At 39.8% G+C, this 19,776-nt stretch overlaps 1 protein-coding gene across 1 annotated transcript in view; it reads left to right on the plus strand.

Annotated features, from left to right (window-relative positions):
- ADCY5 (adenylate cyclase 5) overlaps positions 1 to 19,776 on the plus strand; it is a 220,499-nt gene that overhangs the window by 123,531 nt on the left and 77,192 nt on the right. Inside the window, exons 2-3 of the mRNA XM_061370062.1 lie at positions 2,277 to 2,426; positions 8,455 to 8,576. Of these exons, the coding sequence (XP_061226046.1) occupies positions 2,277 to 2,426; positions 8,455 to 8,576 (272 nt within the window). The remainder of the gene's footprint in view (positions 1 to 2,276; positions 2,427 to 8,454; positions 8,577 to 19,776) is intronic.

A 19,776-nucleotide genomic window follows, 5' to 3' on the forward strand; every position in this document is an offset into this window, starting at 1 on the left:
TTGCTGTTTTGGGGAGTTTGTTTTGGGTTTGTGCTACTGATGGAAAGTGAAATGAGGTCTCAGAGTCCTGTGGTTAAATTGTAAAGCTGCATATTTTCTTACAATCTTCTGTGCCCTCAGTTTTATCCACTCCAGATATACGATGCATGCTTGTGCTGTTTTGTATGCCCAAACTTTCCACTTTCTGTGCAACTGAATAGCTCCAATAGAGAGAATCTGTGAGTCTTGCTTTAATCCAGCCATGCAAAAGATGCTGTTTAGTGTTAACTCCTTTGAGCCTATATTGTCCATGTTTAACTTGTAGATGTGTTGTTTACAGGCTGTGAGTTGCAATCAGTGCATCTGTAGAGCAGAAATCAGAGTAACTCCAAAGAAAAACCTATTGCAGCTCCCTTTCTCAGCTGTTTCTTCAATATAAGAACTAATAGTTTTAATATAATGGATACATTTTTCACCCTTAAAAATTATCATTATCAGCAAAAAATACCATCAAATGCCTATTAGATGAAGCCGTGGGTTAGGGTAACTGGGAAGGATCTGGATGGAAGTTGGCTGGTGTATGATCAGGTCGGGGGGAAAGATGGAGGACCTCAAATCTGGCAGAATCCAGCCAGCTTTAGAAAGAGCAGAGAGAGACTATAATTGTGAAGGGAATGTGTAATTTTAGGATTAGGGCTTATTTCATATTCATGTGAAATTAATGTGAAGGCATGAACCTGCACCTTCAATAACCCTATCTCTTGTGTGAAGGGGTGGACACTTTGAAAGGGAAATCATTTCCTTGTTAGAAACCAGTTATCTACAAATGCATATAGCTGGCAGTGATGATGATCACCAGTGGGTAGCTGTAACCTGTAGGTTATTGTACTGTAGTATGATATCTTTAAGTGTGGGAACTCACTTAAGGATAATAGCCCAAAATGCAGCACTTCAGTGCAGGAGCTTGGGAAGTTGGAGCGTTGCCATCTACTGGCAGCTGTCCACAGAGAGAAGTCCGGCAGCTGGCTGTAGCTTAAGGTGTTGCTTATTTTGAGCTGAAAGATGAGTTTTTTCTGCCTAAATCCTGTTTCAAGGCAGAGCTGTTAATAAAATAATTGTTGCTGTCCTTAGCATGTGGATATAACCAAAGAGTTAAGAGTAATCCTAGTGGGATTCCTCAGAGAGGCTCTTGGGGGGGGGGGGGGGAGGGGGGGAGAGAGAAAGGAGAGGGAGTAGCTTCGCTTTTCTGCATAGTGACCAAGTTTGTCTAGGGGAGTCCTGAGCATCCCTGGTGAGCTCAAGGGTTGAGGGGTGCCCTGTACCGCTCCTGCCCTTCAGAGCCTGGCCCTTCTTTTCAGGGAATGGATTGGTCTGGAAAACTTTATTCTGCAGTAAAAAGTAATAAAGACAAAGGGTATATTTGGACTCATTGGGAATACACCAAAGATCCCTATTTTTAAAATCTTTTAGGTCTGACAGTCTTTTCCTCCAGAAGAGATGAGAGGGATTTCAAATAAGTCTGTCCTCAAGGGAAGTCCAGCATAGCTTGTGCAACTCTCAAAAAATTATACAGTGACTAACCTCCATCAAGGGAAATGTTTACATGATACTGTCAGAATCGGTTTTGAACATTTTGCATGAACCAAATGCCACCAGTGGGCATGGATATATTTTATTCCTTTTTAATAAAAAAAATAGTTGTGAAACAGAAGATTGCGACATTAGTTTTCAGCAGAATTTATGTGATTGGTTCATTACAAAATATAACCCAAGTGAGAGCAGAAGAGTGATGCAGCTTTTCCTTTCTGTTTGTCCAGTATAAATATCCTTTAGACTTACCGAAGTGATGGTTTAATGTGTCTTTGATATGTTTTCAAGCCAGATATATAGGTACACAAACATGGAAATATTTGCATTCTTCTGCCAGATCTGTCTGCACAAGTTTTTGCTGACTCTCAGCTGACAGAGCAATGATGCATTTTTAGATAACTATTTGTCACAATAGTTCCAAGATACTGGATTACCAGAAGCAAGATTACAGAATTACCAGTAAAACTGTATTTTTACCAATGAAGTAATATGCAGTGTTAAGAACATATATTTGAGACCAAATATGGAAATTTTATATTTTAAAGATCAGAGAGGTAAAATACACTGGAATTAAAAAGCATGAGGTTTAAACATGGCTTAGATTAGGGATTCATGGACGGGGCTGGGTTCTGGCTGGTGCTTTGTTACTGATGGCAGGTTTCCAAAGTGTAACCAAGCATTTTTCTTTTTTGTTTCTTTTGTTTCAGCTGGTCTCCAATGTTCTCATCTTCTCCTGTACAAACATTGTAGGCGTGTGTACCCACTACCCAGCAGAGGTGTCCCAAAGACAAGCTTTCCAGGAGACCAGGGAATGTATACAAGCGAGGCTGCATTCTCAAAGGGAAAACCAGCAGCAGGTAAGAGCAGCAGTGGGAAATAAGAAATAAAGTTGTTGCAGCAAAAATAGCATGCAAATTGGATGGGATTTGCAGGCCTCTTATTTCTTGACTAATTCAAGTAAGAATATGCTGATGGTAAAGGGTAGGACTTTTAAAGGTGGGAAAGACTGTTCAGGGGAGTATTTCTTCCCTAATAGCCTGATGGACTCCTCCACAGACATCAACAAATCCTGTGATCTGTGCTCTTCAGACTAAAATTGCACAGAATGCAGGTAGCTGTAAGACAAGTTTCAGAAGTGAAAGGGAAAAAAATCATTGACAGGACATTCTGTCTCTAGATGCTTCCAAAATGGTCCTCTTCCTGCCTTTCCCAAAGTTCCTACCTGCTTACACACTTCTGTATACCTCATGAACCTCAAGAGAATTATATTTGTAAAAAAAGTAAGATTCATTACCAACTTCAATATTTTTTGCTGAAAAAAGACCTGTTGGTGCAAGCATACAGACTAGTTATCAAGGGTACCAAGCATATCAACTCCCGTAATTTATTTGTGGGTTCTCTTGCAATGAATCTCTTGTGTCCTCAGAATTAGATACAAAAGACCTTTAGGGGCAGCTTGACTATTCCCTTGCTAACACACATCTCTGCCCTGCAGCACAATTCATGGTGGTTTGTCTAGTCCAATTTGAAATTAAACATAAAATGGGGCTTCCACTCTTCCCTTGGGAGATATTTCATAGCTTGCTGTGGCTTTGGAGAAGAGGTCAGGGGAATGAATCAGCTGTAGTGTCTTTGCATCTCTGTGGCAACACAGCTTAATTTTCCTCATGTCTCAGCCCATCTGCATCTATGGATTTGTCTTTTGGCAGTGTTTCATGAGGTACTTCTGGTTGGCGTACTTGCTATTTAACCCTTACTATGAAATAACTTGTACATGTTTTATTTTGCTCGTATGTGTAGTTTGTAGTAACTAGTATGTAAAGATTCATGCTCAAGGCTGCTTTTTCCTTCAAAATGAATGTAGTCTCAGAAAGATGAGATGAGCAGCTGTCTCCTCTTTCCACACCTTGAAATGGAGGAAAGGATTGAGCCAAGAGAATACCCCATTTTACTCACTGATTACAGCTCTGTCCTCCCTGCTGAGAGACTGCCTTAGCAGCATGGCTCAAATGCTTGTGCTGTTCTGTATTTAGGTGCTTCTGTGTTAGAAGTAGTTAATGAAAAAAGCCATGACAAATGCCCTAGCTTTATGCCTTTTTCTTCTCCCCCTCTCCAGAAAGTACTATACCATACAGAAGAAAACAAGGACATCAGAAAACAGGGGTCAAAGCCAGTCACTTAAAGTACCCTCCAGTACTTCCAGCAGTAACAATGCATCCTCACAACAGGAGGACTCCTAATAAGATGATTTGCTGCTACAACTTGCACTGACCTTGATCTCCAGGTTCAGTTCAGTTGTATCCTTATGCATAACGTATTGAGAAAATCTTGAGGTGACAGCAGACACAAATAAGGGCAGCTCAGCCCGCATCTGGGAGAGCCAGTCTTCAAATGGGGGGAGGGAAACAACTGCACAGCCCAACAGTGTTACTGCTGTTATTGGAGATCTGATGGTGCTCCTGTGTTCTGTTCTCTGTTAATGACAGGCAAATTCTCTCAGGCAAAGGAATGTGTAGTTTCCTTTATTAAGCATCTATCAGCACCCAAAATTAGCATGAAAGTTAATAAAACTCCAGAATGTCCAATGCAGAAGAGAGTTTTCTTGTGATTTCATTATTCAAGATAACGTGTGCCACAGCCATAACAGGAATCGATGTTGCTTGAAGTTCTCCACAATCTGTAGTGTGGAAATACGTAAGATTTTAGTATGATTCTATGAAGATACCAGTTATAGGTTCTGCAGTTTTTACTTCTAGCATTGCTTGTCTTTTGTCTCTGAAAAGTTGCTCTCTCCTTTCTCTTTTTGATGTCTACATCACATCACTTGTAGTGAAAAATGTGTTATTAAACCTGAGGACAAATAGACAGTCATAAGACGTTAAATATTTATGGTGCTTTGAGATCATCTTGGGAGGTTATGACGTAAATGATTGAAATTATTATCTAGTACAGAGTCATCATAGGGATGTGTGTGCCCACGTGTACACGTAACTGTGTATATATGTAAACAGATTAAATCTGTATTGTACTCTTTCATCTGTGCCTATTCTAGAGGCTAGTGCTTCCTGGGTTGCATTTTTTGATGTATAATTCAGTGGAACTATACTTGCATCTTATTTTGAAGTGAGAATTATATATGAATTTGCTCTTGCTTTTTTTATCAGGTCAGAATGCTGCCTTGTTATACTTGTAAAACAGCAGTGCTAGTCACCTCGCTAGTGCATAGTAAATGATTTTACAATGAGGGCTCTAGTACTTTCTAGTCATTTCAACAAAATGAAAATTGTACTCTAGTGCAGACTTTCATTTATGTGTTTCGTTCGAAATAAAAAACAGGAATTTTGTTAGTTTGGAGGTCTTTTAACATGGCTTGTGCTTTACAAAGGCATTTGCTACAGGCTCCTCCTGTTAGCTTAGAGATTATTTTCAGTGATTGTGATGATCCCAGCAGAATAAAGATAATGCATGTAACATGGCTCAACTTCCAAAATAGTTGCTACATGAAGGGTTGTGCTATATGCATTTGTTTCACTTCACAGAATCATAGAATGATTTGGGTTGGAAAGGACCTTAAAGATCATCCAGTTCCAAAATCCCCGCCATGGTCAAGAGCACCTTTCACTAGGCCAGGTTGCTCAAGCTGGCCTTAAACATTTCCAGAGTAGGGGCATCTACCAACTTCTCTGAGCGACTTGTGCCAGTGTCTCACCAAACTCGTAGTAAAGTATTTCTTCCTAATGTCCAGTCTAAATCTACCCTCTTTCAGTTCAAAGCCATTCCCTCTTGTCCTATCACTACAGGCCATTGTAAAAAATTGTTCTTCAGTTTTCTTAGCCACCTTTAGGTACTGGAAGACTGCTCTAAGGTCTTTCCTAAATTGTCTCTTCTCCAGGCTGAACAACCCCAACTTTTGTAACCTGTACCCATGGGAGAGGTGCTCCAGCCCTCTGATCATCTTCGTGGCCTGCTCTGGACTCTCTGCAGCAGGTCCACATCCTTTTAATGTTTGGGATCCAGAGCTGAATGCAGTACTGCAAGTGGCATCTCATGAGAGCAGAGGAGAGGGGGCAAATCACCTCCCTTGACCTGCTGGCCATGCTTCTTTTGATGCAGCCCAGGATATGATTGGCTTTCTGGGCTGTGAGTGCACATTCCCAGGTCACATTGAGCTTCTCATCAATCAACACCCTCAAATCCTTCTCCTTAGTGCTGTTCTTAATCCATTCTCTGCCCAGGCTGTATTTGTGCTTGGGATTGCCCTGACCCAGGTGCAGGACCTTGCACTTGGCCTTGTTGAACTTCATGAGGTTCTTACAGGCCCACATCTCAAACATGTCAAGGTCCCTCTGGATGGCATCCCTTCGCTCCAGGATGTCAACCAAATCACACAGCTTGGTGTCATCAGCAAACTTGCTGAGGTAGCACTCAGTCTCACTGTCCATGTCACCAACAAAGATGTTGAACAAGAGCGGTCTCAATACTGACTCCTAAGGAATGCCACTTGTCACTGATATTTACTTGAACATCAAGCTATCGGCCACAGCTCTCAGTGTGACCATCAAGCCAATTCCTTACCCACCGAGTGCTCCATCTGTCAGTTTAGAGGTAAGGTTGGCTTGATAAGCCCATCTTATTCCCTGATAGGTGAAATTTCAGAGCAGTGTTAGTTCATGTCCTGGAGATCTCAAGTGTCTTGAAAATATTGGTAATTTCATCTGGCAAGTGCCTATGGAGGCAGGAAGAGTAGGGGTGGGGGCCTCTCAAGAAAATGTCACCCAGAAATGTATGTGAAAATCTCTTGTGAGTACTACTAAGAGAAACTCAGTCACCTGAATTTGTCCTTATTTTGAAAGCTAGTAAAAAAACTCCCTCCATGCTCATGCGCCCACAGGGAATGTTCCAAACCTGTGGGTGCCCCTGAACCTCCCATAAAGCTCCAAGTTATTTAGAGGATGTGTAAAATCACACATAAAATAGCAGCTTTCACACATTTGAGGATGCCTATTATAATATGCAAATGACAACAGCATATACAGCAGTTACTCTGAAAAGCATACAAATGTGTTGTGCTTTTGCACTCAGGGAGTGTACTAATAGATGACAGAAGCCTGAGGACATGTACTTGATTCATAGGGTTTTTTTTAATGTGGATATGTAACTGCTAGCACCTACAGTATGGTAGTGAAGGTGAGAGTACTTTAAAAAACAAAAACAATCTTGTCAGGACTGCTGTAGTTTTGAGCAGAAAAGATGTAAATCCCTCCAACACATCATATTCTGTGTTACTACTACCTCTTCAGTGACTAGCGGCAAGGATCTCTTTAAGATACACATTGAAGGGGAGGGGGGGGGAAATGAAATACTGGGCAGTGTCAGACTATAAAAGGTCTCAGTGCATAGTAAGCACATTTCCAGTGAATACATCTTCCACTGGTTCCCCCAAAGTTCCTCTGTCTCCTTAAAGAAATAGATGGTGAAGTTTAAGTTAAAACTAGAAATCAGAAACCAGGAATGTGTCTGTAACTGTAGTATAGGCAACAGGTTTGGTCACATGAGTGACTAGTGCAGGATTGCCGATCCCTCTGAGTCAGGACTCTGCCTGAGCCCCGCTGTTCCCTGTTTGGTTGAGAAGTAGCGAGCTGTTAGATAAGGTTAGGGACCTTATTTTACGGTACGTTGTGTCTGTGTTGCCAGGAAGGAAGGCCCTTTTCTTCCTTCTGCTCACTGTAGCTAAAGAAAAATAATGACAAGAGCAGCATAAGGTTTTGGGATTCTTCAACTATTTCAGATCATTGCCTGCAGCTTGAACCACAGTGGAGCTGCTCCCAAAGGAGACGCTGCCCACCTTCTTCAGCCACAGCAAAACTTCTTTTGAACTGTGAGGGACGTGACTGGGAATAAAATGAAGCTCTAGGCAGAATTTCTCATGTCTGATTCCTGAAATACATGAATGCATACCTAGGGCACATATTACCTGTGGATTTCAATTCTATATCTTCTGCATGAAATTACCACCAAGTTTAGAATAATAGCAAGCATAGGCTTTTGCGTGAGTTTTTGGGAAAATTACGAGAAAGTCATCATTTTGCCATGTAAATAGATTTTGCCTAGCATGCAGAACTATATGTGAAACAGCTTCCAAAATAATGTTATGAAAGTCACACTAAGCTATTATCAGTAAATAGAAGTGCCAAATGAGAGTGGAGAGCCGTGAACTGTTGATGGCAGAGATGGTTCTTGAAAATACTCTTGTAGTTGAGCGCGTGGGTTTACAGGTCTTAATGCAATTGGGCCCTAATAGTGATATTAAGTGTAGAAGTATAATTTGGGCTAAATTTTCATTCTAGTTTTATTGGGGCATTCCTATTGACTCTTTAGGTGCTATGAACAGGTTTGTGCCTGCTGGGGGAATGTGCTCAGATGATTAGATAGGAGAGGAAGGAATTTTAAATGGTGCCTAAGGGCTTTGGGGCTATCAAACCTCTGGTGTTATGTGAAGGAGGACTTCATGGTGGTGAGGAGAAGCTGTGTGGGAGGTCAGGCAGTGTAATTTATCAGAGTCCTTCCAATAATGGTGCATGGGCACTTTCTGTGTTGCATGTAGTCTTTATTTGCAAGAACTGGCAACCATGAATCACAAGCCCAGTGCAGATAGGATGAAAATAGTATTTTTTCTTCCAAAAACATTGAATTCTTATTATAGGGTTGGAACAGAATTGCATATAACTTGTTAGGGGATCAACTTCTGGGTTTCTGGAGACCATTTTGCTTGGTGGTACTCATCTCTCACCAAACTGATGACTCATTGCTCCCCAGTAAGGAACAAAGTGTGTTTGTTAACTGGGCAGCAGGTGTTTTAATTGGTTCATCTGTCTGACTCCACAGGAACGTCTCCTGCTCTCTGTACTTCCTCGACATGTTGCCATGGAGATGAAAGCTGACATTAATGCCAAACAGGAAGATATGATGTTTCATAAGATCTACATCCAGAAGCATGACAATGTCAGGTAAGAAGAGCAGGCTGTCTCCCAGCTGCCTGGGAGGGAGGGACCCTCCCAGTGCTTGGTACTTAATACACAAGGACAAAGATGACAGCAACACGTAATCCAAAGTAAGTGTAAAGACTCTAAAGTGTCACCATTTGACTTTTGAAAGTTGATTTATAGGACAGGAGGAGGATTGCCACATTCCTGCAACATCTTTGTTTGAGAAGCAGCTTTAACTGATCTCTTTCCTTAGATTTTTTTGGGGTTTTTTGTTTTCCTTCTTTTCTTGGAATGAGTCTTGGTGGTTTTGGTAAGGTGGTATATTTCAACTCAGTTATTTTTTGATAATATACAAGCACCCTTCTGCTAAGCAAGTTAAAGACTGGGAGCACTTTCCATAGGGTGAATTGCAGAGTCCAGTTGAAGTTAAGCTCACCGGGAATTATAAGCAAGGGATCCATTAAAATTACAGGCAGCCCTTGGTACCTGCTCAGTCACCCAGCAATGTGTTGCTCTTTGGTCTTCCTGGGTGAGCAGAAGAAACTAATATCCACTCTCTGGCAAGTCATACAAAATCAAACCCAGTCAGTGTTGCTGGAGTAGTCCAGCCCCATGAAATTCTGCACATCACCTGGTTCCCACTGTCCACTTCCCAGGGAAGAGGCAAAATAAAGTAGTGCATTTGTTGTTTGATAGCTTTATGGGCTACATATACAAAATTAATCTTAACTTAATCTCAGTGTGGTTTACTTCTGCTGTTGTACCTGACCTCTTTGGAGAATAATTATGTCACTGCTAAGATAGGTGCAGGAGCTATCTAACAGCTCTGCCAGTCTGTAAATACTTCTACTGAGGCACAAGGACTGGGGACAGATAGCTTCCCTTCTTCCCCTCTCTATTGCCTCTTCAACAACAGGTTTTTCTGTAAACTGCTTGTGTAGCCTTCTCCCTTATATAGGTTTAAGTATGTTGGGGAATTATATTTTCTGGTAGTTACTGCTCAGCAAAACAAAGTGGATTTCTTACCTCTTTAATATACTGCAGCCTACATAATCTCCAATAGTTGATGAGGGAAATCCACATTAAATTCTGAAGCACTTGAAGACTTTTTCTTAGCATTAAAGGTCATGGTGAAAGGTAATATACAAGCAGAAACTGGGAGCAGGTTGCTCATTATTGAATGCAGAGTCTTATATAAAACTCACTGATACTAGGGCAAGTCCATGTGCTGGCATGGGTGGACTTCAATTCAGCTTTTATTTTTTTGGTTGTGACTCAGTAAATAGGTAAAGAACCACTAGCAATACTGAAGACAAAGATATTATCAGATATCAAAGACAAAAATGGTTCAGTGATGAAAAATAAAGAATATATATATGGTGATGGACAGGGGAAGATGCTGTCCAAAGTGCCCTCAGCAGAGTATGTGCCACAGTAGATTAGATTAAGTTTTGTGTATTTACATTAATTTTTTCCTTAATGGCACTGAGCTTGTTTGAGAAGGTGTGTAAATTTCTTGTTATAGATGCCATTTGTGAATTAATTTGTTCCACTACACAAAGGTCAGCCTGACATTCAAACTGAATGCAATTTGTTAGATATGACATGAGACTAGTCAGTGTAGTATTATAGTCTTTCACAACAATTTGTGTATGTCATTATTTGCAGATTCGAAAGTTGTTTAGTACAATGAAATCTCAGTAAAGGTGATTATCACTTTAGGATGATACTTACTTGAAATTTTAAGTGTATCCTAAGTAAACAAAAACTAAATAAACAATAATAAGCTAAATTCAAAGGGAGAGGGGAATCTGATGAAATGATTATGATCAGAGAAAACAGCCCAAAGATAATGGCTGGTGTGGAGAAATGGTTACCTCAAGAGATACAACAAAAAATAACATATGACCCAGAGTATAGGAAAAGAGTTTGCTATGACTTTCAGTTGTGGCTGTTAAGAAAAATGAAAGGTTAAACATGTGTACATAAATGGGTAAATGCGTCAATCATTTACTTGGACTGTCTTGATGGGTAGCTAGCACATAGCTTGCAAACACGTAATTTTCACATCTTGCTTGTTTATCAAATAATACAAATCTTTCCGTAATAGATTATATTCTGCAGCCTAAAAGTAATTTTAACTTTGTCCCTTATGCTAATGAGTGTCAGGAATCCTTTGCACATGCTGACTGTCTCCAGTGCAAACAAGGCCAAGGTCTCAAAATATCTTGCAAGGGGGAAGAACTTACATGGTATCTTCCTCAAAGAATGGATTTTATGCCTGTGCCTGTGAGCTCCTAAATCAAAGCCCACAGAGATCATGGAAAAGGCTGGAAAAGGGAGATAAGAAATAGGGATAAAACAGTGTATGTACTGAGAGCAAACAGAAACTTAGGAACATCTCATCTTCATGTACTTCAGGGAAATGAATAAGTATGAATATTGAGAAAAGGAAACATGATTTGGAACAAATGACTCATTTCACACTACGAGTTCAGCATGGAGCCTTTGCTCTTGCCTCGGTGCACTGAAACCACCTCTAGTGGGAATGACTGCAGATGATTTTGAAGCATTTGCATGCACACAGGAGCACACTGGTGAGGAGGGTTAGCATCTCAGTGGTGTGGACTAATGAACTGACTGAATAAAAGCAAGCATGCTCTTTACTTTTCATGGGAAAATGCTCAAGGGGAGGCTTTTGAGATGAGAACGCTCCAAGCAATTTTGATTTGGTTTTGTCACTATTCAAAAATGTCATAAGATCCAAGTTTGTATGAGCTAAAGGTTATTGTCTCAAGGCAATTGAGAAGTATGTGAAGTCTGTGCGAGGGTGCTGTACCCAGCCATTGAGTCTGACTTCCTGTTGATGATTTATGAGCAGAAGCATTTCCTCCGCAGTTCATAGAAGCGGGAAGGTCTGTGTGTCTGCATAGTGATGCAGGTTTCCCTCCTTCATCAGCTGTATCCAGCCATTCTCTTTTCTCACTTTCCCAGATTAGTTAAAAAGGTAGATTATAAAAAAAAAAGCGTAATGGATGAGAATTTTAATTAGCTATTGATTTAAAAGTTTGATTGCCATTGTAATGCCTGCAACCTGAGATCTTAATTTTTACTGGGTATTCAGGGTGAGGTTGCTTACTGATTTCACAGTCAACGTGGAAATAATGAGCTGAAGGTTTCCATCCAGCTGGGTTTAACTTTGGCCCTTTGAACTTGGAAGATGAAGTAGCACAGCCTCGTGCACTTAGCTTGGTTTGATATTTTGTATGGGAGAAGTGGCTTACTAAATCCTGTTCCAGACAAGATTAAATATTCACATTTTCAGGGATGATTGGGTCTGGGCTTTTGGGGCCACCTCTGGTTTTAATTAAAAAAAACAAACCCAAACCACACTGCCAGCAGAAATTGTAAATCTAAAATTATGTGAAGTTACTGAGAAGTTGTGTTTTTTGTTTCTATTTTAAAATGAGGAGTCTTTGAATGACCAGTTCTTCTGTGATACGCTTAGATTTAGACAGTAGTTTGCAGACTTCTTGTTTCCTTTTTAAGAAGGTCACACACTTCTTATTTAAGAAAAAAGAAGTCAGTTCAAAACCTATGTAGAAAAGACATCTTCAGGTGCCAGTTGTAGGTCCATAAAACAGAGCCATGATCCTTTAATAAGGGGCAGCTCTACCATGGTATTGCCTACTGTGTTACACTTCTATTAGAAGGGTGGGCTATCTCTCAATTTGGGGAAAAATGGTATTTTTATGCAAAATACAGTGGTCTTTCTGACCTGAATGGGTAAAGCAAATCAGTTTTGAGTCTTATCAGGACTTCCTGTGAATGAGTTCATAATCTCCTGCTTATTGTTATGGAAAGTAAAGTTCAGAGACTAATTTATCCACAATGAAAATATAATTTCCTGTCATTTTTGGAAGCAAAATTTGTTTCAGGATTATGTTCTTCTGAAGAATTTAGGGTGATGACAGAAGTAAGATGAAGAGGTTTGAGGTTAATACACTCTTTTTTTATGCAAATGAACAGAACCTTCTAACAGAGAATGAAACTGTTTCCCGTCCTGATTTACTGAATGAGAATCAACTTTGACAAATCCAGAACCTCAGAGCGTGATTTGACCTTTCCCACATATGTGTGTGTTAAATATAAAGCCTATTGTCAAATGCAATCAGGAAAGGAGTTTCCAAGACTATGCAAGTAATTTTGGGTAAACAAGGTGAATTATGTAACTAAATCAGTTCACATTATCATGAATGAGATTATTTCTGATAGACAAACCCTAAAATACACATAGATAATATTGTTTATCTATCATGCTTTCCAGGCAGAATTTTAAATGTTTCACATTACTCTTTCTATTTATATTATCCCACTGCAGTGATAGTGGCTTTATCTAGGTTTGGCCAAATACAGTAATCTCTGTGCTATAAAAGGAGGTTTGAAGTCCTCTGTGAAGGGATAAAGGTTGGCTTTGTCACTGAAATTCCTTTGATGAACTGTTTCAAGAAGCTTATTTTAGGGCTGGCATCCAAGTGCGGTGAAAGTGAGTTTCCTCTCTTCTCCCTTTCACATAATTCTTATGAGTCATGTACTCTACAACATTAACCTGATGTCAGAGCTTTTTAAACATCTTGACAACTTGAACTAAACCATTTGCAGAAGTGAAACAGTCCATTTGCTTCCAACTTTGTAAATAAAAACAATTTTCAACTAGTTTTCTGATTTAGTGGTGTTCTAACACCAAAATTTTTCCCCTTAAAAATTACCAAATTGTTGCATTTTAGCTGAGCGTCAGGATATTCAGACCAGCCATGTAAACTTAACTTCTTTGTTTTGTAACCGTTGTGATACCTATCATCAGTTGCTTATGAAGTGTCTTAAATTCTTAGATTGCAAGGTGCTATGTAATTTTGTGTTATGAAATTTGTGAAAATTTCAGCTAAGCAAACATTGTTTCCCCCTCTCCTACCACCATCCTTGTACACAGGACATCTAGCCTTAATATTTCTTGGTGTTAGAGGACTTACAAATACAAATATAGTACAAAGCTGAGCTCTGATCGTGGCTAGCAGGAGGGTTCCCAGGATACAGCTGTAACTACATATATAAGTTCTGTGGCTTGAAAAGTGATGTGCTTCTTAGTGGTATATTCTTGTTGGTGCGTACAGGCATGAGGCTGGGTTTTCTGGGGCTTGTTAACAGTGCTTTTGAAATACTAAATGGGTTTATAACGAGGTGTATCCTACTAAGCCTAGGTCAGACAGCGGCTTGCATTTGGGGGTAGTTTCACCAGTGGGATGGTTTAGTTCAGGAGCTTCATCCTGATTCTATTTTCATGCTTTTTCATGAGAGCTTATTGAAGAAGAAACCAGTTTAATTTTACCATCTTTAATAAATAAAACTGTGGTATGGCGTGTGTACATTTCTGACAGTTTTTCCATGGACATTTTCAAAGATTCTCCAAATTTCTCAGCCAGCGTTTGTGTAGCTTTCATTTCTATGGAAGGCCTCATTGTCAGGAAAGGGCACGAGCAGTAACTGGTTTTAATATTTACTGTATAATTCATCTCCCTCCTTGACTGACTCCCTTTTGGGGGCGAGGCAGAAAGCAAATTAATGGGTTATGTTTGAAGATGAGGAAAAGCAGCATTAAGCAGGAAGAAGCCCAAGAGCAGGTTTTATCCGTGTCTTGCTGCCTGGTACTGCTCTCCCTCCCAGTCCATGAAGTTTGATCTCTTCGCAAAATGTGGGCATAGTTGGTTGGTTGTTTCCCAGCATCAAGTTTTAGCAAGACCTCTACCTACTTTCACTCATTTGAGGCACATGCCCAAAAGCAGTAGAAAGTTACTTTTCCTGCTTTCTACTTTTTCTGCTTTCAGGTGGGGAAAACCGTGGGTTTCATGTGGGTGCAGGGACCTCCTGCATTTAATTGCCATAACTTCTGATTGAGGCTCTAGGCTGGGAAAAGTGAGTAGGAGGGAAACGATCAGCACTCCTACACCTTTCCCCAAATGACAACAGTGAATTTTACCTACATAGAAACTTTTCTGTTTCCCTCTGAAGACCCAGCTCTCGGGAACTTCACCCATGTCTTCCTGGCATGAATCTCAGCTTTTTAATTTTCCGTAAAATGTAATTTTATTTTTCTTTTTTTTTTTTAGGTCACCAATAGTTTTTAGGAAGTGTGGAAGTAAGTTTCACCCATGGGTGAAACCCATACTCTGCTTTTACTATCACTAATCACTTGACTCTTCTTAGACAATTTGTTCACTTTGAGAGTAAAAATCAGTGTCTTTTAGAGAAAGGCATTCAAGCTAAAATCCACATGTAAAGGAATTTGCTTATTTTGCAGCCATGGTTACTCCTGAACTTGACATCAAAGCTGTGCAGTAAGTCTGGCTGTTAATATTAAATGGGGTGTTTCAATCCAGGAGCAGTCCCTCTTTACAATATATTTTTGTCAAAGGTTCAGTCTTGAAAACTTTTAAGCTAAAAAATAGAGCATGTTTATACATTTTATCAAATCTACCTCTCTATGCATGTGCACAGCACCCTTTAAAAATAACAAATACATCGTAACGTGTATCAATATTAATCTGTCTGCAGATCTTACTTTTTGAACTGGGAGTATATTTTGATCTTGGTCCCTACTGGGAACTCCTGGTGTCTTCAGGGCCATAAGAGAGTCTTGTACCCTCTGAAGAGCAAAACATATTAAATAACTGGCTGCAAGGCACCCTGCTGGATGCATTGCTTAAAATGTGTGTTGTAATAAAGATAACATCCCAGAAGTGCAGCATGCCAGGTGACAGCAGATCTGCAGCCACCAGCAAGCCATCAGCAATTAGGAAAGGCCTGTGATGTATAATTCACACCCTGCTATTCTGAGTTTACACAAGGGTTTGTGAAGTTCACAGGGTGATGGATTGAAGTGTTAGATGATTTAATGATGAAATACTGTGAATGGTAATTTGGAGAGAATAATGAAGGTGCCTGCAGAAGTTTACAGAGCAGTATTTTAACTCATCAAGGTGATTTGGATTCTCTTTTTTTTTTTCAATAGTACTAAAAATAAATTATTTTTTTAATAAATGTAAGTCTGATGATTGGTCTGATAGTAAAACCAAATGGATCAAACTTACAGTAAAAAATACATCAAATTCTGTTTAGCAGACTAATCCACCTCCAGTCTTCTCTGTTCTGGAGTAACCTTGACAAGAAAAATTAAGTCTTCCCTGACCAAAACTTCACTTTTGTAAAGATGTGCTTGTACAGACTTGCTTTCTTCTTGTAATGACTTGGTTAAATTTCAGGTAATGAACTACTTTGTCATGTAGTTAACATGAAAAGTGGTTTTAAGAACACTGAGTTTATATAACGTTTGAAGAGGTTCTTAAAATCATCCCACCTTTTTTTTTCCCTCCTTAGACTATAATGACTGAAAAGCAAAGAATCAATTAGACTTTTTATTCTGTAGTGCACTGAACTTTGCGAAACTATTTAACGCCTTTTTACAGAAGCTGTGAAACAAGCACAGTGTTGGATGTTATGGATTAACTTCTCTTGTCTTATGCTATATTTATATCCCTCAACAATTGTTGCTAATTTGTGCATCTGTTCTCACTGGTTTATATATAATTTTGACACTGGATGAATGGTAAAGAGGAATCAAAAGCTGAAACCAGTTATTGGAGAAGAACTCTTAAGTGGTCTGGTATCCTGTGGATCAAGTTGGTGCATTGCTAACTTGAGTCTATGTCCTCCAGTAATTGAAAGTCATAGTATATTTTTTAAACTCTTTTCTTATTAATTTTGCTTGAAACTAAGTAGTTAAAAAGTTAGGAAGTGGCTGGTACTGGCTGTGCAGACTGCATAATTCCCTAAATGGTGTTTCTGTAAGAAAATGGGCTACAAACAGATTGCTTCAGAAACAGAGCTAATAGAAATGAGAAGCAACAGAAGACTGCACAAAACAGTAAAGGAAGCAAAAGACCAAAGAGATTAAATGAATTTCAGCACACATCCACCATGGGTAGGGCATTGGGTGTGTGGAATGGTAGAAGTGCTTTTTTTAAAAAATGGAACTTTTTCTATGTCCATTTGTTTTTCTGTTACCCAGTCCTAGAAAGATAAACATACTTTTAAATGGAGGGAACAAGAATTTGTAAGACCGTGTAGGTTCTGAGAACATGGAAGTTTGCAAATAGTCTTCAGAAGCGGGAAAGAGTCTATGTGTGACACACTTTAAAAGCAAACAAAATACAGGATTAGCATAGAGTCATAGGGTTGTTTGGGTTGGAAGGAACATTAAAGATCATCTAGTTCCAACCCCCTGCCATGGGCAGGGACACCTTCCACTAGACCAAGCTCCTAAAAGCTCCATCCAGCCTGGCTTTAAACACTTCCAGGAATGGGGCATCCAAAACTTCTGAGCAATCTGTTTCACTGTCTCACCACACTCACAATGAAGAATTTCCTCCTAATATGTAATCTAAATCTACCTTATTTCAGCTTGAAGCTCTTCCCCCTTGTTCTGTCACTACAAGTCCTTGTAAAAATTCTCTTTCCAGCTCCTGGAAGCTGCTCTAAGGTCTCCCTGTAGCTTTTTCTTTTCCAGGACGAGCAACCCTGGCTCTCATAGCCTGTATCCATAGAAGAGGTGCTCCAGGCCCTGATCATCTTTGTGGCCCCTCTTCTGGACTTGCTCCAACAGCTCCATGTCCTTCTTACATTGGGGGCCCCAGAATCTAGTACTAAAGGTGGGGTCTCATAAGAGCAGAGTAGAGGTGCACGATCACCTTCCTTGAACTGCTGGTCACATTTTTTTTTGATGCAGCCTACGATATGGTTGGCTTTCTGGGCTGCAAGAGCACACTGCCAGCTCACGTTGAGCTTACATATTATCTTCCATATCTTCCCTGATGCCACAGCCAGCAGGGATCTTTGTCTGTGGTTGCTATATGTGTGTTTTGCAAGTATCAGAGGTTCTCAAAGGCACTGAGAATTCTAAGGATGTTTTTGAACAGTAATGATGTCCCTGTTTGAGGAAAACTCCTAAATGAACCCCTTAAATATATAGGAAGATCATCAGGGTTTGTAATCATCTCCCTTAACTCCAGTTCTACAAAGCTGATCCCCTAGTCCAAAAGCCTACTGTAGTGACTGCTTATGAAACTTGAATCTGGGTGGCTACAAGCAAAATATTGTCTCCTACCCTCCCGTTGCAGAGATCTCCCAGTAAGTAGCATGCAGAAAGCTGGATGACCATGGATTTGTTCAGTTGTGAGGTCATCTGTAAATGCCTGTTTGTCCCTATCAGTAGCTGTGCAGAGCATCTGGAAGCACAACTTGCCCTGTCATATGAAGAGGAAGGTTGAATGTGTGAGGCAGTGATATACTAGTGACAGTTTGTTGATTTACCATGTTGGCTTACTTGTTTGGAATAGTTGTGGTGGTGGTTTTGGGTGGGTTTTTTTAACTTTAAGCACGATTCTTTGCGGAGTCTGATAATACTGCATTTCCTACTCATTGTGGGGAATGTATTGCTAATAGGAGGTTATTAGGACAACCCTTCTTTTGACAGCTATTTAATTTCTGTTATCTCCAAGGCCTGTCAAACCCATACATCAGTGCTGAATGCAGCAGCAGTTTGAGGAAATGCTTTATAACATTCTGGACCATGAAGGAGACAAGAGACCTAAGTTGCATAGCTGATGAGATACTTGTAGGGTGGGAGGTAGGTGAAAAAGATGGGAAGGAACAAAAAACCTTCAGAAGTAAGGAGAAAATGTATCAATTGCTCATAATGACTGGAGGAAAGGGGATGACAGAATGGAAAAAAGATGCATGAAGTTTTAGATAGCGGACAGCTATGTGCCATAGTAGTTCTGGTAGAGAGCCTCCAACCTTGGGAGCATGCACACCAATGCACTGCTGCTTTTTACTGTTGCTGTTTCCAAAGAATGAGCTAATAAGACTCAATTTGTAGAACAAAGCAAACAAAAGTTTGGCTTTTGCTCAGAGGAACTTGAGCAATTGTAGTTACAGATCAGGCTTCAACAGAAGCCAAATGCTGATCCATAAAAATATTATTATTCTTTTTCCTTTGGAACCTTTTGTTCTGGATTGCATTCTGAACTACTATAAGCCCCTTTTGAGATTATTCTTCTTTCCAGGGCAGAGAAAAAAAGAGACCTTTTGATTTAATAGTTCAACTTTGTTTCAATTAAAAAGGAGAAAATGCCTACATAGTCCTTGTCTTTCTTCCTTAAGAATCTGCAGAATAGCATCCAGCAGGTCACAGTTCAGGATGACAGCTCTAATGTAGAGACAAAGTTGCGTTACAGAATATAAATGGCAAGTGATACTCTGCTTTTAAGATCCAGTACTCTTTGCCATTGTCAGCTGCAAACTGAATAAAGTTTTGTAATTGAAATCAGAAGTGATTACAAATCTCTTGCAAAGCCCAGAAACCTTGGAATTGCAGATGTGACTTGCCTGTTGAGATTTTCCTTGGAAGTATGTAAAGATGGAAGGAGTAAATTGAAAATAAGATGTCTCCTGAAAGCTCAAAAACAAGTTGGGGGGGAGGAGGGTCGGTTAAGAAGGGAGTGGCGGGGGAGAGAGGATGAAATGTGTGACTTTTGGGGGACTTCTGATTCTGAGAGTATCATAGGAGTATTCATCTGCTATAAAATGGCATGCCTACTGAAATTCATCCAGGACTACACTGTTGTAATGCAGAAGTCCGATATGGACTTCATTAGCATTTATTAAATCAGTGTTATTTCACTTAAATACATACATATACTGGCTTACTAAAATGCATTTTGTGTATTTTTTTTAGGTTATTTTTCCTGCAGATTGATTTCTAGTGGAGGACATAAAAGCTGTATTTTGTTGGTCTCTCATGTCCCACAGCTTTTTATTTTTACATTACATATATCAGATACAGAATTTATTGTATTACTAATAACTGAACAAATACAAGTCATCTTACTGGATAATGCGTGCTGCCTAGAAACACCTCCTTGTACTTTTAATGCCTTACACTCAAACTCTTGTGTAAGTACCCCCTGCTACCAGTCGGCCTCACAACAAAGGTATGGGCTAGGGAATGGAGAAGCTGAGATTGGAAGCAATTTTTTTAATTGTACTTAGTAGTGAGGCTGATTAGAGCTCAGAAATGCCTGGCTTCTGTTACAGAAATGTTGTAATG

Source organism: Neopsephotus bourkii, unplaced genomic scaffold (genome assembly GCF_033783945.1).
Source record: "Neopsephotus bourkii isolate Nb327-2 ecotype Australia unplaced genomic scaffold, CSIRO-AGI_Nbou_v1 NB_1526, whole genome shotgun sequence".
In the NCBI taxonomy this organism is placed as follows: domain Eukaryota; kingdom Metazoa; phylum Chordata; class Aves; order Psittaciformes; family Psittacidae; genus Neopsephotus; species Neopsephotus bourkii.